Below are 20,371 nucleotides of genomic sequence, written 5' to 3'. Positions count from 1 at the left end.
TTTTACCAATTTTATGGATTAAATTTTTTTCATTAAAATACACAATCCAGCTTGACTTTATTTTCACATATGGTCTGAGACAGGCATCTAATAATTTTCATAACAGTTTCTCCTCCATGTATTTTCCAACCTGAATATACATCTATTTTTATATATTCTATTTTCTTATGATAGATTATTACAAAAAGTTGAATTTCTGCATAAAGATGGGTATATTAGGTTTCAGATGTCCATTGGACATAGATAATAGAAAGGCAACAGGATATTATGATGAGTCTTTCAAATATTTGTTAGCTATTCTTAGACATTTATCCTTTCTTTGTTACTTCTTTTTTTTTTTTTTTTAAAGAGACAGGGTGTTACTATGTCATTCAGAGGCTGGAGTACAGTGGTGCAATCATAGCTCACTGCAGCCTTGAAATCCTGGCTCAAGAGATCCTCCCACCTCCACCTCCCAAGTAGCTAGGACTACATGTGTTTACCACCATGCCCAACTAATTCTTAATTTTTTTTTTTGTAGAGACAAGCTGTGTTGCCCAGGCTAGTTGCAAACTCCTGGGTTTAAGCAATCCTCCAGCCTCAGCCTCCCCAAAGCACTGGAATTACAGGTGTGAGCTGCCTCTTCGGTTCTTTTATCCTTTCAGATAAACTTTACAAATGTTTTTCTGAATTTGCCACAAATCTTGAAATTCTGATTGAAATGTTTTCAACATTACAAGTTAAATACCCCAAATATGTGTTTTATTAAATAAGTATATCCATATATAAATTTACCTCAATATATATATATATTTGCTGTATCTATATAGATATATACAAAACTGTGGTGGAAAATGGGTAAATTTTTATGAGGGGCTTTAATTTTTATATAAAACATATATTACCTTTTTACTTAGAGATAATCTCCCTACCCCAAGTAATATTATTTAAAAAAAAATCAGTAAAAGTACATTCAGAGGAAAAAGAAATGATGAAAGTAACAGATTATTTCTTGAGGTTCCTTCATTTATTTATTTTTATTTTTATTTTTTGAGATGGAGTTTTGCTCCTGTCGCCCAGGCTGGAGTGCAATGACACGACTTTGGCTCATTGCAACCTCCGCTTCCTGGATTCAAGTGATTCTCCTGCCTCAGCCTCCAGAGTAGCTGGGATTACAGGCCTGGCTAATTTTTTCTATTTTTGGTAGAGATGGGTTTTCACCATATTTGCCAGGCTGGTCTCCAACTCCTGACCTCAGGTGATCCGCCCCGCTCGGCCTCCCAAAGTGCTGGGATTACAGGCCTGAGCCACCGTGCCCAGCTGAGGTTCCTTCAGTTTAAAAATTTTATCATTTTGATGTATCAGGGAAAACAGTTATTCAGCATTTGAAAAAGGTTTCATAAGTTAACATTCTACATAAATAAGATGTAAAACAGATTTTCTCAATTTTAAAAATTACAAAAAACTAAACATTTGGCAATAAATAATAAAATATACTCTATAATGAGAAAGAGAGAAACTGACCCAAGGAACTTAGGTCACAATATATATTACAATTTCATATAAGAAGAAATGGACAACTGTACCTCTGTTAAGTGCTCCATACTCTGTGTGGAACACTCCAACTAGTTTTGTGTAGCCTAGATTGACATGAGCATGAACTGCCCTTTTAAATGCATCACCCCACAGAGCTGGCCCACCAGGTTTCATCTGAAAAGTGGCCAGTTCATAGACTCCTGGAATAGGGAGAAAAAGAATTTTTCAGAAAACATTCAAGCAATATCTAATCACGTTTCTCAGTGAAAAGTCTTTCACTATCTACACACACAGATTTGGAGGATGAGACATGCATATGTATTATGTAGACATGTTTATTATATTTGCACTGTCTGTCTTTGCTTTTATGCTTAGAAAGTCCTTGCCCATGTTTAAGAGTGAGTTGTTATGCTTAATCATGCAGATGACAAAGAAAAAGAACTGGAAGCTATTATAAACTATTATCTAAAATATTTTTAATCGATAAAATTTGTTAAAAACCTGTTGAGAATGTATAATGAAATAGAATTTTGAGCTGCATGAGTCTATGCTTTTAGAAAATAAAAGAATAAAAGAAGAATTTTCCAATCTATATTTTCATTCTTTCCAATTTCCACTATGTTTTTCTTCATATAATTTCTCCCTATAAGTTTCCATTTTTAACAGGAACAGCAAAGGAAAGAGTGGACCCGAAGTGATGTCTCTGAATTTTGTAGGAAAAAAAACCAAACCTAAAGAGATGGTTTTATTTGTCCTAAATATCCAGGTAAATACTTGAAAAGTATTGTACACTTTGGACAGAAGTATAGAGCTGGTGGAGAGAAAGAAACTCTGGGACAAGTAGGAAAAACATGCAAAAATTTCCAAGCAATGATGTACACAGAGGAGGAGAACCAAGATTTGACACTGTCAGAGAAGTGAACTATTTTATTTAGATAGTACTGAGAACTGAGGGGACACCTAAGTAGGTAAAGATCCAAAGAAGAGTTTGTAAATTTTTTGTAACCTAAATACACTACAAAGTTGGGAATAATGGGGGAAGTAAAATAACATTTAAATGAGTTTATGCTTTTCTAATCTGACCTTTGTTTAAAACTGGATTGAGGTAATAGTTTCTTTAAGTCAGCAAGAAGTGAAATCAGCAAGAAGACAAATCTTAAGCAATTACTTTCAAACTGAGAAACAAGAAAGAAGACAAAAAAGTTAGACTAAAGTAATATAGCTTGGCAGTTTCACTTAATCTGTTTCCCCCAAATAGTCAGTGTTATAAGCAAAGCTGTATTTAATGATTTAAGATTAGTTATAATTTATGGAAATACTTTCACATTTTAAAGATCATATTATTTTAAAATTATGGCAAAACTTCATACGCTATCCCTTACCTATCAACACGTTCCCTGCTCCCAGTGCACAAATTCTCAACTTCTACTGACCATGTCAGCTTTTTCTATAACACAGTTAAGCTTACAAATCTGCAAGGTCTCAATCTGAAAAATATCTCATTATTTTATCTCATTTTTTTAAAGGATGGGGTAAGAGCACCCATTTATTTTTACCTCAACAATCACTGTATGTTCCTATATAAAACAAAGGATTAATTTTATTTTTTTCCAAAGGAACTTCAGTTTATATCACTTAAGTTCTTTAGTATTTTGTTCATCAAAACTCAGTGACTAAGAAGGAAGGACTTACCCTCTTTTGGAGGTTTTTCTATTTTGCACCATGGTACCAGATAAGTAATCTCACTCTCTTGTTTATCAATGAGAGCCAAATTTGGAATGAGAAATTGTTCTTGCCATTCCTTATCTTTGGCCAAGGCTTTCCGAACTTCAGTTCGATGAGCAAAATTATCTGTGGGAAGAAAAGAATAAGGAAAAATTAAAAAATTCAGTTTTAAATCACCTGTACTTTTCTGGATTTCATTCAAATCAGCAATGGTCATTGATGCCATATAAGAACCTTGCGTTAGGCCTTTGGCGATACCAACTAAACAGATGTGACCATCTGCCCTGAAGTTGCTCAAGGACAAAAAGGGCAGCAGAAATGCAAACTAATTGTAATGTCACATAATAGGCTTTATAGGCTCGACCACATAGTAGGCAGTTTTGTGAATTAGGTTAAGTTATTGAATCTTTCTGTGCCTCAGTTTCTGTGAAATTGAGATAATAAGACATCTACCTCCAGGGTTGTATGAGGATTAAATTAACACATGAAAAGAGTTTAGAATAGTGGTTGGCACCTAGTTAATACTCAGTATATATGAACTATTCTTACTTGATTGAGGCATTTAACTGACAGTGCTAGTTTAGAGAAAGACTGTTTTCCTTTGGTGGTGGTGGGTAGTCAAGTCCAGATACACCCTGAATCAAATTTAACGAGTGAAGTTAAAACACCTTGAATCAAATTTAACATGAGTGAAGTTAAACTGTACTTTTTAAGCCTCTTCTCCTTTGAACAAATAGATTTCAAAGAAATAATGCTGATTCTCTTATTGTCATCCATTCTTTCTCCCCAGCACTTATTTTTCTTCTTTTTAAGTTACCCAAACAGTTATATACATTTGCCAACATGTGGGCCTAGTACTATATTTACTGTTAGGACCTCATAATACTAATGGTAAGAGAGTTTCATATGGTTTACATTGGGATAAGGAAGAATACCTATCTTACAACTTAAGTGAGGTATATCAGAACTTAGTTTTTTTAAATGGGCTGTGATACAACTTATACCACATCTAAAGCATAAATTGTATTTTAATGGGGCTTTTTCTATTATAACAGGGAAAAACTCTAAACCAAACACTAAATGAAATTATTAAAAATTCTTTAGGTATCATCAAGTCCTGATGTAGACACTGGAGTAACAAGCATTCGGGTCATTCTTATAACTTATTCTCCTTCCTCTACTAAACCAGGCGTAGGTTTCAACACGGGAAGAACTCTCCCTCATTCCTTTTCTTTTACCTCCCTAGAGTAGTGTAAAAGAGAATTCTTCAAAACTCTGGGGGTACAGATATGAAACAAATGTGGTCTGTAAACATAACAGAATTATTAAATCTCAGAGTTCAGTGAGGACTGAAAGTTAACCATCATCCGCTATAAACCTCCATATCCGTAAAGTCCCTTAAATGGTTGAATTATTTCTGCTAAAATACTGATATACAGTCCCCTAGCTTCAAAAAAATGAAAAGGTACTTCTTTCCTTCTGTGATCTTAACCCACTTGGACTTTAAAAATTGCTGCTTTAAATTTTTGATAAACTGTCTTTAGAGCAAACCATTTTAACATTTTTCTGAGGTTTAAAGTCTAGTTCTCAATTTTATGGCTTGATATATGAGACGCCATGTCTTCCAATTTATAATGTAATATACTGTAATGTTTAAGCAAGGGGTTAGAGGTATACCACTGGGAAGAATAAGAACTGAATTTACTTTTTTGGTATTGCTGTTCAAAAGTCTTAGTTATCCTGTATGTATCTATAATAGTATAGATCCAAGAACTAAGTTTTATGTTACATTTAACAGAATGAAAATCTATACTGAACACCAAAACTGGATGACTCTTTACCATACTTCCAAATATGAAACACTTTATTAATTCTGCCTCCAAATTCTACACTCCAGTATCCAACCAATTCAGAGTGAGCTGTCCGAAGATGAGCATTTTTCTTAAAATTTTCCAGGAACTCATTCATCTTTGAGGGTTTAAGGTAATAAGTACGAAATTCATAGAATGTTCCATCGTATTGTCTGGGTCCTGTAGCAAAAGATGAGCACACCTGAAGAAGATAAGACAAATGTAAATACCTTGAGAAGAAAGGATTCATTATACTGTGTTAAAACCAAATCTGAATCTGGTATAAGGGACATTCATAGACTCATTACTCATGTTTGTACTTCTGTTGTCAATTCTCAGTATGTTACTGATGGAGGGTGTCCAGGTTCTTGGTGTTTGAACAAAGAACTGGACAAAATGCACAAACAAAGCAAGGAAAGAATTCAGTAACAAAAGCAGAGATTTACTGAAAATGAAAGCACACTCCACAGGGTAGGAGTGGGCCTGAGCAAGTGGCTCAGGAGGCCTGGTTACAGAATTTTCTGGGATTTCAGTACCCTCTAGAGGTGTCCCACTGGTTACTTGGTGTAAGCCATATATAAATGAAGAGGATGACGTAAAGTTACAAAGTCATTTACTCTGTGTACACCCTATGTAAATGAAGATGGTATTTCTTGTCATAGCTGAAGTGTTTTAGTTCTAGGAAGTCCTTAGGTTCCCTGCCTCGAGGCCCTATTCTCCTGCCTCCCATATACATTTGTTTACATAGAGGCGTCAATAAAGACAACTACTCTTAAATATGCTGAGTGTATGTTACTGTTTCCTAGTGGGGGTTCACTGTCAACTTTAGCCACTTTTTCAGAAATTGCTCATAAGAAGGCACTGAGATCTTAATGGTACTTCTTTATCCAAAAACTACAATTAGGATTCTAACAAATTTACAAAAGTTTTCCTATTAGCCAATATTGCATCTTTAGTCAAGAGCATATGTGTTACAGTTATGCACATCAAAGAACTTTATTAACTACGCAAGTAACTTTTTTGCAGGCATAATGAAAAAAAATGTTTACTAGCAGAAAACTCTTTTAGGTTCTTGAAAAAAATGGAAATTACAATTCAGGTCAAAGTATTTCCTAAATGCAATGAAGTAAACCACTGATCAAAAATAGGACTGGAATGTAACTAATGCAACAAAAAGCTCTGACCTATCCAATTGTATTGTAATATAGTGGTAGAACATGAATGCTGAGAAAAAAAATTCAGAGTCAAAATTTTCTGATTATTAGTTTCTAATTACGATACAATGTGAACAACATTTAATGAATCCACTTATACCACATTGATGAAAATATCACTTAAGAACCATTAATTCCTTTTGTAATAGTCATACACTCACTGTAAATTTCTAATTTGTGTTCTGGTTGAACTTTCTGTAAGAAATACCTCACCAAAGGTTATCCTCTATGTAGATATCTATGTGTAATACGTATACACACACACACCCCCACATATATATATATACACATGCATGGTATACACACAGGCACTCGTGATATTCTTATAAATCCATCTTATGTAAGTTTGATTAGCATGTGCCATTTCCTGAAGTTGATTACACCAGAATAATCTATTAAGACAGTTTTGATACCTACAAAGCTATGGACAAATTAGGGCTTATATTGACTAGCCAGTAGGTCTGTTTGAAAGCAGTAGGCTTTTGCTCTGATATATTTGTTTACAAAATACAAAATTACGTAACTGTGTATGATAAGGCTTAATGATAATTACCTAGAGTTAATTCTGTTTGTGTCTGAGTTATATTCTTATTGCTCAAATGACTAAGCCTACCAACAAAAACAACTGCAGCTGCCCCTGACTTTCATAGACACTCTTTTTGTGCTTTTAAACCAAACTCTAGTAACAATGTTGGTAGAGAAACAAGTGCCTAGTATCCATAATTTCAAAATTATTATAATAAAATATATCAGGAGATAGGCCAATGGGGCATTTGTGACAACTGGATTTCAGGTTGATTCGAGGAATTTGTATTTGGAGGATAACATAGTTGATCAAAGGTACACATTTTTACAATTTTTATTAATATAAAAAGTATTAATATATAGTAGGGAACCTACAGTGAGAGAGAGAGAGGTGTGGACAGGTGGTGCCAGAGAAGGAAGTCCGCAGGGGAGCAGGGTATGGTGGGGGACCCGGATGGGAGTTGAGAATTTTGCTGCAGGTATGACTTTTAACTACTAGGGCAGAAATCATGAGTCGTCCATTCTCCCTTATCTCCAAGTTAGGGATCATTCCCACCAGCAACGACCTCCACTTCACTTACAAGAGAACAACTGATGGACATTTTAAAAAACTCAAAAGTTTAGAATCATGCCATAAGGACGTAATTCCTGGCCCTGCGCTACTGGAGAATCATTAGGGTGAAGACTGCATTGTTAATCCGGGGTGAATTGACGTTAGCTGCTGTTCTTTAGTGTTCCTCAGTCTGTCTCTAGGATAGGTTACTCCCCTTCCTATCCTGCCCCTTCATAAAGGAGTAAAGTCCTACACATGAAAAGAAATTTCTAGGCTGGAGCCACAGAATAGGCCACTCCCGAAAGTTAGGGCAGAATCACAAGCTCCATTTTGTTCATTTCTCATCTAAGGTTAAAAGAGTCTGTCATCGTCCTATTTGATAGGAAGCTCCGGTCCCACCTGGTTGGGGGAGCGGCCACACGGAGCGCGGGTGGCGGGCAGGGTCCAGCCCCACCGGGACCCTGGGCCTCCTTTTCAAGGGTCTCCGCGAAATGCTCGGAAGTTGTGTTTCATTTAAAAGGGGGCGGCCGGTTTCGTTGCGAGCGGCTGGTTGGCAATTCCCTCTCCTCCTTCAAGCTGATGTCTAGAGAGGGCGGAGGCTTGGAAAGCCACAACTCCACCGGCGGCTCGACAGCGCCAGGTGACAACGTGGGAACGCTCCCTGGGCCGCAGCCGCGACCTAGCTGGGCGGCAAAAACGCTGCAGCGGCGCCATGGGAGTGTCCCGGTGGGTGTGGCAGCCAGGCTAGAAAAGCCCTCTTACTGCGACTGCCCGCGAGACGACCCCGGCTGGGGTATTCCCCTAGCAGCGGCCTCCTCCTCACGTGCGTCCCGGAGACCACTGTCTCGGGGTTCCCGGTCTCGCGCTAGAGCCTCGGCGGCGGCGCGGGACCCCAAGTCTGGGCGCGTGTGGCGGAGAGCGCATGCGCATGACTCGCACCATCCCGGAACAACCCCTGCCCTCCCCTCGGGTGAAGGATTGCGCGCCCCCGCGGCCGGTACCTGAGGCGCCAGCGTCCGTGAGGCCAGCGCCCGAGTTAGGGCGCTTCTGAGGACTAGCATGGCGCGGCTTCGGCGCTGAGAAAAGCAGCCAGCCGTGTCCTTTCTGAGACTCCTCTGAAGGTTTCCCTAGTGGAAAGGAGCGGCTCCTGGACCATTGGCAGACGCAGTCTGGGGCGGGGCTCTGCAGGGTCAGCTCCACCCCGGCGCGGGAGGCGTGGCGGGTCCAGTAGCTTGTTGACTTTCTCTCCGGCGTTGGTTCCCGTTGGTTTCCTGAAACGTTCTTGCCCCAAACGTTAGAAGTGACATTAGAATTAACTGAAGGCTCGGATCGTTCCTGCTGCAACTTTCTGGGCCCTCACTTCATTCGCTCTAATGCTCAGTTGTGTAGATTGGTAAATGTGCGGGGGTTGTGGGTCTGTTGTCCGTGGAGAAGGAAGGAGAGGTGTTGAGTGCGTACATGTGCAGTGCTTTGTATTTAAACTCGTGGAGGTTTTTTGTTAAGTTTTAGATGTTGTGATAGACGTGTTATTTGAGCCTGACCTCTCTGCAATAAATGTGTTCTCCATCTTATAAGGCTCCTAATAAAGATTTAGATTAAATTTTCCACGAACTCGGAGAAATGGCAGCCCCGAGCCTGATATAGAAAAGTCAAAGTTAAACATACCCTGGTCTAGTCCTCCCAGTCCTGGAGTATTAGTTCCCAGAGTAACCACCTTTCAACATTTTAAGCTGTTTCATTTAATGCTTGTTTCCGTATTTTTAAGTAAGAAGTATTTTCTGCTGCTTCTTGCATTTTCAGTTATGGATAGTATGTGTTGACTTCCTTCTGTGGCAGATGAGGATTTATGTCTGTCTCATAGATGCCACTGCCCCCAAATTCACTTGTCATCCTGCATCTAATAGTGCTTACGTTAATTAATTTACAGTAATTAATTACATTAATTTACAGTAATCTATATTAATGTTTACATTATTCTTGCTAATAATTACATTATTGTACACATTAATGTAATATTGCTTACATCATGAGGACTAGGTAGGTATTACAGGCCCATGACCTGTGGTTGTATTGGTTGTGCCTTGTGGAAGAGCTTTGGAATTGTCTGTTCACAGGAAGGGAGGCTTTTTAAAATTAGTTATTTCGGAAGGATTGCCTCAGTTTTTCTAGAAGAGAGACAGCCATTTGTAACCATGCAAGACTAAAGAAATCATTTGTATCAGATCTGTAGGAGTAAATTATTTTATTAGACCTTTTTTTAACCCTGTTATTGCCAATCCATTTATTTATTCAACAGATATTTACTAAATTCCTTCCATGTTCCAGGCACTTTTCCAGAAACGGGTACAGAATTGAGCAAAATTCAAAGTCCCGTCCTCTTGGAACATCCAGGTTGGAGGAAACAGATAAACAAATGAAGAGTAAATATATCAGGGCTTGTCAAATAATATAAAGAAAAATACAGTAAGATACGAAGAATAAAAGTGCTAGTGGAATTCTAAAAGTGCTTAGGATTCTAGCTATTGACTTGGATATTTAGGATTTAGGTTTCTTCATACCACTCCCTTAATATACACTTTCCTTCCTGCTGCTATTGATGTTTACATTAAAAGTATGTTTTGGGGTGAGAAAAAATGTTAAAAGCACTGTAAGCACAGGTGAATCTCTTCAAATAGTGGGCTTCACTGTGAGGTGATCTGACCTGGGTATTTCATTGAAGGCTGTATCCCCTCCCCCAAACTGTTATCTGCAAGTTATTTATTTGTGTAGTCGGTGTTAGGGACGGGAAACTTCCAATATCCTATCTGTGTGGGAAAAGCCTTGCTGCCAGTTTCCTGAGGCTGAGGAGGGAAGAAGGTCAGAACACTCAGCATTTGATAGTATCTTTTAACTATATGTTAATTAGGGTAGACTAAATAGCTCTTGCAAATCAACACACAAAAAAGTGTATTATTACTCAAAACACTGTAGGATTTTATTTTTTTATAAGAATACAAAGTGGGTTTTTCTAGTTGGCAGGTAGCTCTTCTATACACAGTAAATTAGGGAGCCAGGCTTCTACCCTGTAGCTTTGCTACTCCCTAGTCTCATCATAAACTGCATCCATTCAGCAGAAAGATACAGGGAACTTCCAAGAGAAAAATACAGATAGGGGCAAAATTCATGGCTACAATTTAGAGATGGCTAAACATTGTCAAGTGCTACTAAGTAGCTAAAATATTCTCCTATTCACTTTCTCACGGGTTTTAAATGTCGTCAAAATACTGTGAGTTAAGCTTTATCTCTGTTTTGTAAATGAGAAAGGTGAAGTCCGAAGAGAGAATTTTCTCAGGTTCATTGCTACAGAGTGGCACAGACTTTGAAGCCCAATTGCAAAACCAGTTCAGTTTACCATTTATTATTAAAAGATATGTGATTATTAAGGTAATTTTAGATTTGTAGTGGAAAATAGCTTTTAGACAGAATAAAATGTAATGTTCTGTGGCTATTTTAAAAAACATAGCCCTAAACTGCCTGGAAAATGTATAGGATAAATGTTTTGAAAATTATTGTTGCATATCCTGACATTCTGACAAATAGTCCAAAGGATAGATAATTCAAAGCTAGAAAAATCATACTAAAAAAACTAGATTATTAAAATAGGCTCATATGATATAGAGTAACTGGGTAGTTATTTTGGATTGGATAGACAGAGATGACCTAAGAAGGTAACATCAAACATTTATCATAGGCACGAAAGTGTACATGAGATACCTGTACACTTTACAGAAGAATAATAAAGTGAATATCTGTGCTCTTTCCACAAGGCTTAAGAAAAAGGGTATTGCCAGCTCAATACATGTTAATTCCTGGTCACATTCTTCTTACCACCCTCTCCTCCAATTCCCTCAAGTAACCATGATCCCAAATTTTGTGTTATTACATTGATTTTTTCTGAAATAATCCAACTACATTTGTATATAACTCTAAAGAGTATATTGCTTTGGTTTGCCTATTTTAGATTGTTTATTAACTAATTTTATTATTTTGTTACATAATTGTTAGTTGTAACTTTAGGATTTTGCAAATCACCCACATTAATGCAGTTGTAATAATTCATATCCCTTTTATATGCTATTCTATTACATGAAAATACCTTGTTGTTTTGTCCATCTGATTATTATAAACAAAGCTGTTTGAATTTATTTGTAGATGTCTCCTGGTTCTGCCAGAAGAATTTCTCTAGGGCAGGTATTACTAACCTTTTTTTGTGTCTTAAAGTCCTTTCAAAATCTTGTGAGCCTATGGACCCCAAATGTTTTTAAATGTGTAACAAATACATAGGGTTGCAAAGAAAACAAATACAGTGAAAAAAACTTCAACTAGAATAATCAAAATACAAAAAAAATATGAAAAATTGAACTAGAATAATGAAATATAAAAGAAAACATTTAAAAAAGAAATAGACATGCTTCTTTATTAGGGCACTAAATAACAGTATCTAATGGTGGGGGTAAAAGACATAATTTTGAAGTAGTGATAAGTGTGGAAGAAATTTTTGTGTATTTGCAACAACTATAAATGGAATTTGACGTTATCTATGATATTTATTGGTTACAGAGTCACAGGTCCTGCTAATATTGTAGTTTGTTGTCTACCTTCATAAACAAAGGAAATGGTTAATTTTAATTAGAAGTTGGTGCCAATAAAGACAGAACTGTTATCTATCCAACTTATCAGACCCTCTGAATTCTATTCATAGATTCACTCAGGATCTGTATACTGGAGATTACAAATCACTACTCTGGATTACATACCCAGGAGTGGAATTGCTGGGTAATCAGTGATGTACATACTCATCTTTACTAAATAGTGCTAGACTGTTTGATAGCAGTGTATGAGGTTTTCCTGACCAATTTTTTATTATTTCCCATCTGGTCTGATAAGTGTGAAGATGCATTTTTTTTTTTTTTTTACCTTTCATAACAAATAGGTATCCATTGAAAGGTGGTGGAAATTGTATGAGGTGAGCAAAGGAAACAATCTACTTGGTGGTGTTCCTGCTTGGTTTTTTCAAAGGTCAGACTTATGCAGAAGCAGGTAGACCCAATTCTGGCCCAACCGAATAGGCCAGGTAGTGCCAATGGTGGCCCAACTGAATAGTAGGGCAGTAGCTCTACATGTAAACTCTAGATGCTTATATTCTGGTACTACATCCCTGGGTATACTTTCTTTTGGTGCTTTATTATTCTGCAGCCACTAGATGGTGGCATAGACTCACTTTTCCTTCATTAGGCGTCAACTGTGCGCTTATGTCTATTTCTGTTACTTTTGAGTTCCTGTAATGTAAGTTATAGGTATTTATAGAGTGGACTTAACTTAGTTTTTTTGTGTGTGATACTGGATTGTGTATAGAAGAAAAACTTCTGTAAGGGCAGGTTACTACTAATAATAAAGTGGGTTAATAATAAAAAAAAGTAATAAAAATACAAATCAATGTTTTTCAATTTTCTTTAAAAAGAGACCTAAAATATCACCAAATATTTGTTAAGCACCTGTTGTATGTTGAACATTGAATTAAATGCCTTAACGAAGAAAAAAGAAAAAACCACCACTGCTTCCTTCTTTCTGAGGTGGTCAGCATGCCTTGATATTTGTGTATTAGTCTCTTTTCAACTACAGTTCTTAGAGTAAATAGCAGTAAAGATTTGTGAATAGCTAAATATTTAAATATACTAGAAATTTATTTAAATTTTTTCTATTTTTAAAGTATTTTTATTTCTAAAACACATAAACATGTTTATATATCTATTACCTCTTTCTATATATAAAAATTAATTGACTTTCTTTACGTTTTCCATTGGAAAATGAATTTTAGTGCCAATGACATTTTAAAACCTGACATCAGTGAATACAATTATTTCCTAAAATAGGCTTTGCAGATCTTTTCTTTGAATAATCCCTGTGCCTCACAACTGGAGTTGGGGAGAAATTTTATTAGACAAATATTCCTGAACCTTTTAATATTTGTTTCAGATTTTTCTTATTAAATATGGCTTTTTTTCTAGGTGTTTAAGTCAAGACATCTTCTAGCTTTAAGCACTTACACACTTTATTTGTACATATTTTTTTCATTAAGTTCCTCTTCCAAATGAACACTCATTATTCAGTGCTCTCCAGTGTTTTCTTTACCTCCACAAGTTGTCCCAGGTACCTGCTAGCTGGGTAATTGATTAACTTTCTAATCTGAGTTAGATTTACTTGGCCCTCATTGATTGTTTTTATAGCATTTTTAAGTTGGTTGTATTTTATTTATTCTCAATGTTGTATTGAGAGCTAGAACTTTCATATAAGGGGCAAGTAGGCTGTGTCCAACCAAAAGGGGCCTATTGCCTCTTTTGCTCCTTGTTAGGTGTTTCAGGATACTGCCTAAGGTTTTCCCACACATTCTTTCTGATCTAAGTTCAAATGCCTCACTATCTCTTTTGAAGGTTAACAGAAATAGTCTGTGGGAAACTAGAACTTCTCAGGTTAATATTCCCTCTGAAAAACATTCTAAGTTGTCTTTTCATGATAACTTAATAGTGCTATTAGAAGTCGCCTTCATATCCAAAATTATTTTCTTCTCATATAAAGAGACTGAGTATTAAAAAAATACATTTCCTGCCAGGCACAGTGGCTCACACCTGTAATCCCAGCACTTTGGGAGGCCGAGACGGGCGGATCATGAGGTAAGATCGAGACCATCCTGGCTAACACGGTGAAACCCCTGTCTCTACTAAAAATACAAAAAATTGGCCGGGCATGGTGGTGGGCGCCTGTAGTCCCAGCTACTCGGGAGGCTGAGGCAGGAGAATGACGTGAACCCGGGAGGCGGAGCTTGCAGTGAGCCGAGATCGCACCACTGCACTCCAGCCTGGGCGACAGAGCGAGACTCCACCTCAAAAAAAAAAAAAAAAAAAAAAAAAATTTCCCAATTTTCATACTCCCTTGGAGTCATCTGAAGCTTTCACTTAGCACAAAATGAAAACTGGGAAGAAAGTTAATAAAAGTCGTAATTTTAGAGGGTACCTCAGTATAAGTCCTGTTTATTTTTATTAAAAATCAGTTGGTCTGTCCAGGTGCTGTGGCTCACGCCTGTAATCCCAGCACTTTGGGAGGCAGAGACCGGCAGATCATTTGAGGTCAGGAGTTCAAGACCAGCCTGGCCAACATGGTGAAACCCTGTCTCCACTAAAAATACAAAAATTAGCCAGGTGTGGTGGCGGGCACCTGTAGTCCCAGCTACTTGGGAGGCTGAGGCAGGAGAATCGCTTGAACCCAGGAGGTGGAGGTTGCAGTGAGTCAAGTATGTACCACTGCACTCCAGCCTGGGTGAGAGTTTCAAAAACAAACGAAAATAATTGGTCCTTTGCCTCTTTGTTGTTTTTTGTTTTTTCTTTTTTGTTTTTGGAATGAAGCATATTTCTTAATCCATATTACTAAAGTCTCTTTTATAATTACCTGTTTATTGAGAACTGAACCCTCTTTGGTTAATTCTCATACCTACTTGGCTGCCCGAAAGGCAAGGTTTTAAAGGTGTAAAGGGTTTTAAAGGTTTTAATAAATATTTACTTAATATTCTCAAATCATATGTTTGGTTCTTATCCCTTTTTTTCTCAGAGAATGTCAGTGATGCCTATTTACTGACAAAGGATCAGATTTTATTATATCTGATATTTCTTACATGCTCTTATGTAGTATACCTTTTACTTAAGTCCTTTCTTACTCTCTTTCATTTCACTTTGTAAAGCTGATATTTACATTTTAGACTAAAACACACAGCAAACAGGAAGCTTAAAGAAGTTAGGTGGTTTGCCAAAGGTAAAAAAATAAGCCGTTTAGAGCTGGTTGGCTCATTTTAATTGCTCTCTTACAATCCAATATTTGAGCATATTGAAACTTTGTTCCTCTTTCCTCTTTTGATACTTAAATATTCCCACATGTTTATAAATAATGCTTCAATGAGTAATTTTGTAGATATGTTGTTGGGTACATCCCTGTAAGTGGAATTAATGAGTCAACTTTACACTTTTTGGTGCACAGTAGCCATTCATGCTCCCAGGCAGTGAATCAGATTGCCTACATGCCCATTTTTATACCAGTACCATGCTGTTTTGGTAACTATAGCCTTGTCTAATAGCGTAGTTTGAAATTGGGTAGTGTGATACCTCCAGATTTGTTCTTTCTATTTACTCTTGCTTTGGCTACATAGGGTCTTTTTTGGTTCCATATGAATTTTAAGATGGTTTTTTCTAGATCTGTGAAGAATGATAATGGTACTCTGATGGGAATTGCATTGAATCTGTAGATTGCTTTTGGCAGTATGGTCATTTTCACAATATTGATTCTTCCCATCCATGAGCATGGGATGTGTTTCAATTTGTTCGTGTTGTTGATGATTTCTTTCAGCAGTGTTTTGTAGTTTTCCTTGTAGAGATCTTTCACCTCCTTGGTTAGGTATATTTCTAAGTATTTTATTTATTTATTTATTTATTTGTAACTGTTGTAAAAGGTATGGAGTTCTTGATTTGTTTCTCAGCTTGGTTGCTGTTGGTGTATAGCATGCTACTGAGTTGTACATTTATTTTGTATCCTGAAACTTTATTGAATTCATTTATCAGATCTGTGAACTTTTTGGATGAGTCGTTAGGGTTTTCTAGGTATACAATCACACCAGTGAACAGCAGCGATTTGACTTCCTCTTTAGTGATTTGGATTCCTTTCTGACTTCTCTTGTCTGATTGCTCTGACTAGGACTTCCAGTACTATGTTGAATAGATATGGTGAATGTAGGCCATTTCCTTTTTTTCTGAGTCAGATTCTTAGTGTATTAATTTTTAATCTCTCGTATTTCCTAGTGTATGTATTTGACTGCAGCATTTCTTTATCACAAATTTTTATGGTAATTATTATCAAGTTATACATATTTTGAAATGTCTATCATGATCTTTTTTACTTGTGAATTATTTAAAAGTAGGTCTTTAATTTCCACATTTAAAAGACATTTTTGGGCTAGGCGAGGTGACTCACGCCTGTAATCCCAGCACTTTGGGAGGCCAACGTGGGTGGATCACAAGGTCAGGAGATCGAGATCCTGGCCAACATGATGAAAACCCATCTGTATTAAAAATACAAAAATGAGTTGGGTGTGGTGGTGCACGCCTGTAGTCCCAGCTACTCAGGAGGCTGAAGCAGAATTGCTTGAACCCAGGAGGTGGAGGTTGCAGTGAGCCGAGATCGCACCATTGCCCTCCAGCCTGGCGACAGAGTGAGACTCGTCTCAAAAAAAAAGAAAAAAAAAGACATTTTTCAAGTTTCTTTTTTTAATATGAATTTCTAATATGTTGTATTTTGGACATAGGTTGTGATTTGAATGATACTGATTCTTTGGTATTCAGTGAGACTTGCTTTCTTTCTCAATGCATCCTTAGTTTTATAAACATTTTATTGGATTTTAAAACAGTTTCTACTATTTGAGCAGAGTTACACACACACACACAGATTGTTGCAATTTTTAAGATGGGTGTTTAACTTAATGCGATCTCTACTTAATATATTTGTAATCCTCCTGAATAGTGGAAGGATTTCAAAATGTTTATCTCTGATTTCTAACCCCTCTCATCATATTCCATGTTATTTGTATCTTAGGTTTCATTTTTATTTTGTTTTTAAGTCCCCTAATTGCTCTCTCTCTTTTTTTCACAAAGTCAGTGACAGTTTTGATTTACCCATGTATTTATCAATTTCCTTATTTTCTATGAAAAGTGATTTCCATTCCATTCATTTTATTAAGGGACAGTTTCTTTCTTTCAAGGGTTTTCTGAGTGTTAAAAAAATCGTTTTTTTCCAAAATTGTCTTTATTTTGCCTTCTCTCTTGAAAGATAGTTTTATACAGAATTCTAGTTTTCATTGCTTTTGCTTAAACAATCTAAGATAGTATTCCATTGATTTTTGCCTTCTGTTTTAATTGATGGCATTTTTACTTTATGAAAAGCATTTTAGAAAATAAACACTGTATGCTATATGATATTAAAATATAATAGGATTATTTATTATGAAGAGAAGACTATGCTTCATTTATTAAAAACTGTAATAAATAGTCTGTGTGGGAAGCATTATGACATTCTTAGACCAACTTCCATGTTTCCTTTTAGATATTCATTTTACCATTTTGCTTATTTATAAATATGCTTATATATTTATATATTAATTTTAAAAAGTGATATACTTTATTGTAAACATTTAAAAATATTTAAAAATATTTATTGAAAACCACTTTTTGTAAGTTTTAGATTTTGAAATTTAAGTGTGCCTACCAAATAAGTCTGCAAAATCTAGACTGAATGACAGACATAAAAGAACAAAAAGGAAGGTGTCTTCTGAAGTATCTATATAGAGAAGTTTATTTTGATGATTATCATTTTTCTTTTTATGTTATAAAAATAAAAAGGAGGCTGGGCATGGTCGTTCATGCCTGTAATCCCTGCACTTTGGGAGGCCAAGGTGGGTGGATCACCTGAGGCTGGGAGATCCAGACCAGCCTGCCAACAATGGAGAAACCCCATCCCTACTAAAAATACAAAATTAGCCGGGGGTGGTGATGGGTGCCTGTAATCTCAGCTACTCAGGAGGCTGAGGCAGGAGAATCGCTGGAACCTGGGAGGCTGAGGTTGCTGTGAGCTGAGATTGCGCCATTGCACTCCATCCTGGGCAACAAGAGTGAAACTCCGTCTCCTAAATAAATAAATTAATTAATTAATTAAGAATAAAGTAAATTCTGTCTTTCATAATTCAGTATCTTAGAGAAGAGATTTAAAGCAAATACTAATGTCATAAATATACACACATATTGAAACATAATGCAGTTTTGCATACACTATATATGTCTGCTCAATCATTCTTAGGACTTTTAATAATTTCACTGTTATGGTAAGATAATTAGTTTCAAAATGTGGTAAAATTTTCCAGCCTAACCCAAAGCTAAGAAATATAGAGTTTGCCTTGTGCCTTTTATATAGAATTATTTTACTTGTCTCTATTTCCACTGTTTTTTAAAGTTAGCTTCTTTTCCAAAATTTCAATTTACCTATAAGAAAGTTAAAGACTTTAAACACAGAGATATCTAAATCTGCATGTTTTTCTCAAGACATATTTTCCTTCTGAACCAAGATAAATATGATTTAAGGTCTTTGCCATTTAATTGTCTTGATTGATCTACTTCAATAATTTCTCTTGTTTGCTATTCAGTGACTGAATTATGCATTTTTGCTATTCAAAAAATGCTTTGAAATTTAAAGCTTTTGATCAAAAGTGTAAAACTTATTCTCAGTAGTCCTTTCATCAGTAATACTAGAGGTGCTCGCTATATTGAGTAAAGTCTCACTTCCGATTTTAAAATAATCTTATACATTATGACATGCATATTAACATTTGTATTCTTTAACTACCTGAATCATTATTATAATACAAATACTATTTACTTACATTGCCCTTAACCAATATTGCCTCACATTTTAAATCATTTTGTGTCCCACATCTGGTGTGAAAATATGAGTAGCATAGAAAACAGCTCAGCCAATTTAGAGATTACTTGAATTGAACTTCAGCTTTTTAATTTTTATTAAGGTTCCAGATTGGAAAAGGCCCCGGGAAATGTGAATGATTGTGTAATTGTGTATAAATTCGTTTTTAATTTTTAATTTTTGTTAGTACACAGTAGGTATATATATTAATGGGGTCATAAGATGTTTTGATACAGGCATGCAATGTGTAATAATCGTATCATGGAAGATGGGGTATCTATCCCCTCATTTAGCCTTTGTTATTGTATATCAATCTTGTAGCAATGTTACAAGATTTGTAAGAGGCCAGGTGTGGTGGCTTACGCCTGTAATCCCAGCACTCTGGGAGACCAAGGCGGGCAGATCATGAAGTTAGGAGATCGAGACCATCCTCCTGGCTAACATGGTGAAACCTCTTCTCTACTAAAGTACAAAAAATTAGCTCAGTGTGGTGGCGAGCGTCTGTAGTCCCAGCTACTCGGGAGGCTGAGGCAGGAGAATGGCGTGAACCGGCGGAGCTTGCAGTGAGTCGAGATCGCACCACTGCACCCCAGCCTGGGAGACAGAGTGAGACTCCGTCTCAAGAAAAAAAAAAAAAAAAAGATTTATGAGAAATTATGTGGATATATAGAAATGGCATTATCAAAAAATTCATTGTTTTCATTGTATTGAAAAGGTGAAATTGCAGAATAAGTGTTATAGGAGAAAATACATTTCTTTTTGCTAAGGTTATCTGATACGCCTGAGGAATCAGTAATCCCCTCAGAAATAGCCAAAAATATATGAAGGAATATCACAAAAAGCACATTATGCCAAAAATTGCTGTTTTCTTTTTTCTTACTACATTACAACCTGATTCTGGTAAGTCTTCTGATGTATTTCATTTCTCCTTTCCCTCTCCTCCCTTGTACCCATCCCCCAGGAATAGCAATGGAAACCCTGAAAAGCATTCAGTATAGGAAATTAAGTTTCACAGGGACCATTAAAATTTATTTTTGATTTCTCTCTTGTAAGAGTTGTAAATAACCTATTAAAAAGTTTTACCCTTTTAAACTAGAACTTTTTCCTAAAGTATGTTTAAGATAATTTATAATACCATTTTTAATCCAATTTCTACCCTTGCCTCACTTACTCATACAACATTCATTCAAGAGCTGTATTCTTGACAGGTTTTTATTTTTTTATTATTATACTTTAAGTTCTAGGGTACATGTGAACAACGTGCAGGTTTGTTACATATGTACACTGGTGCCATGTTGGTGTCCTGCACCCATCAACTCGTCAGCACCCATCAACTCGTCATTTACATCAGGTATAACTCTCAATGCCATCCCTCCCCCCTCCCCCCTCCTCTCAATGCCATCCCTCCCCCCTCCCCCCTCCCATAATAGGCCCTGGTGTGTGAT

General features: G+C 36.4%; 1 protein-coding gene across 2 annotated transcripts in view; it reads right to left on the bottom strand.

Moving 5' to 3' along the window:
* Positions 1-8,660, bottom strand: part of LOC105529044 (protein NipSnap homolog 3A) — a 13,227-nt gene extending 4,567 nt beyond the window's left edge. For both annotated transcript variants that reach the window (XM_011966103.1, XM_011966102.1), the window contains exons 1-4: positions 8,384-8,660; positions 5,082-5,292; positions 3,208-3,366; positions 1,566-1,715 (exon numbers count right to left, since the gene is read on the bottom strand). In XM_011966103.1, coding sequence (XP_011821493.1) covers positions 1,566-1,715; positions 3,208-3,366; positions 5,082-5,292; positions 8,384-8,443 — 580 coding nt within the window. In that variant the 5' untranslated portion in view covers positions 8,444-8,660. The remainder of the gene's footprint in view (positions 1-1,565; positions 1,716-3,207; positions 3,367-5,081; positions 5,293-8,383) is intronic.
* Between the last annotated feature and the right edge of the window lie 11,711 nt (positions 8,661-20,371).

This window comes from Mandrillus leucophaeus, unplaced genomic scaffold, assembly GCF_000951045.1.
Source record: "Mandrillus leucophaeus isolate KB7577 unplaced genomic scaffold, Mleu.le_1.0 Scaffold742, whole genome shotgun sequence".
NCBI lineage: Eukaryota > Metazoa > Chordata > Mammalia > Primates > Cercopithecidae > Mandrillus > Mandrillus leucophaeus.
The sequence above is the reverse complement of the archived record's forward strand: the minus strand, read 5'-3'. Positions and strand labels throughout refer to the sequence as shown.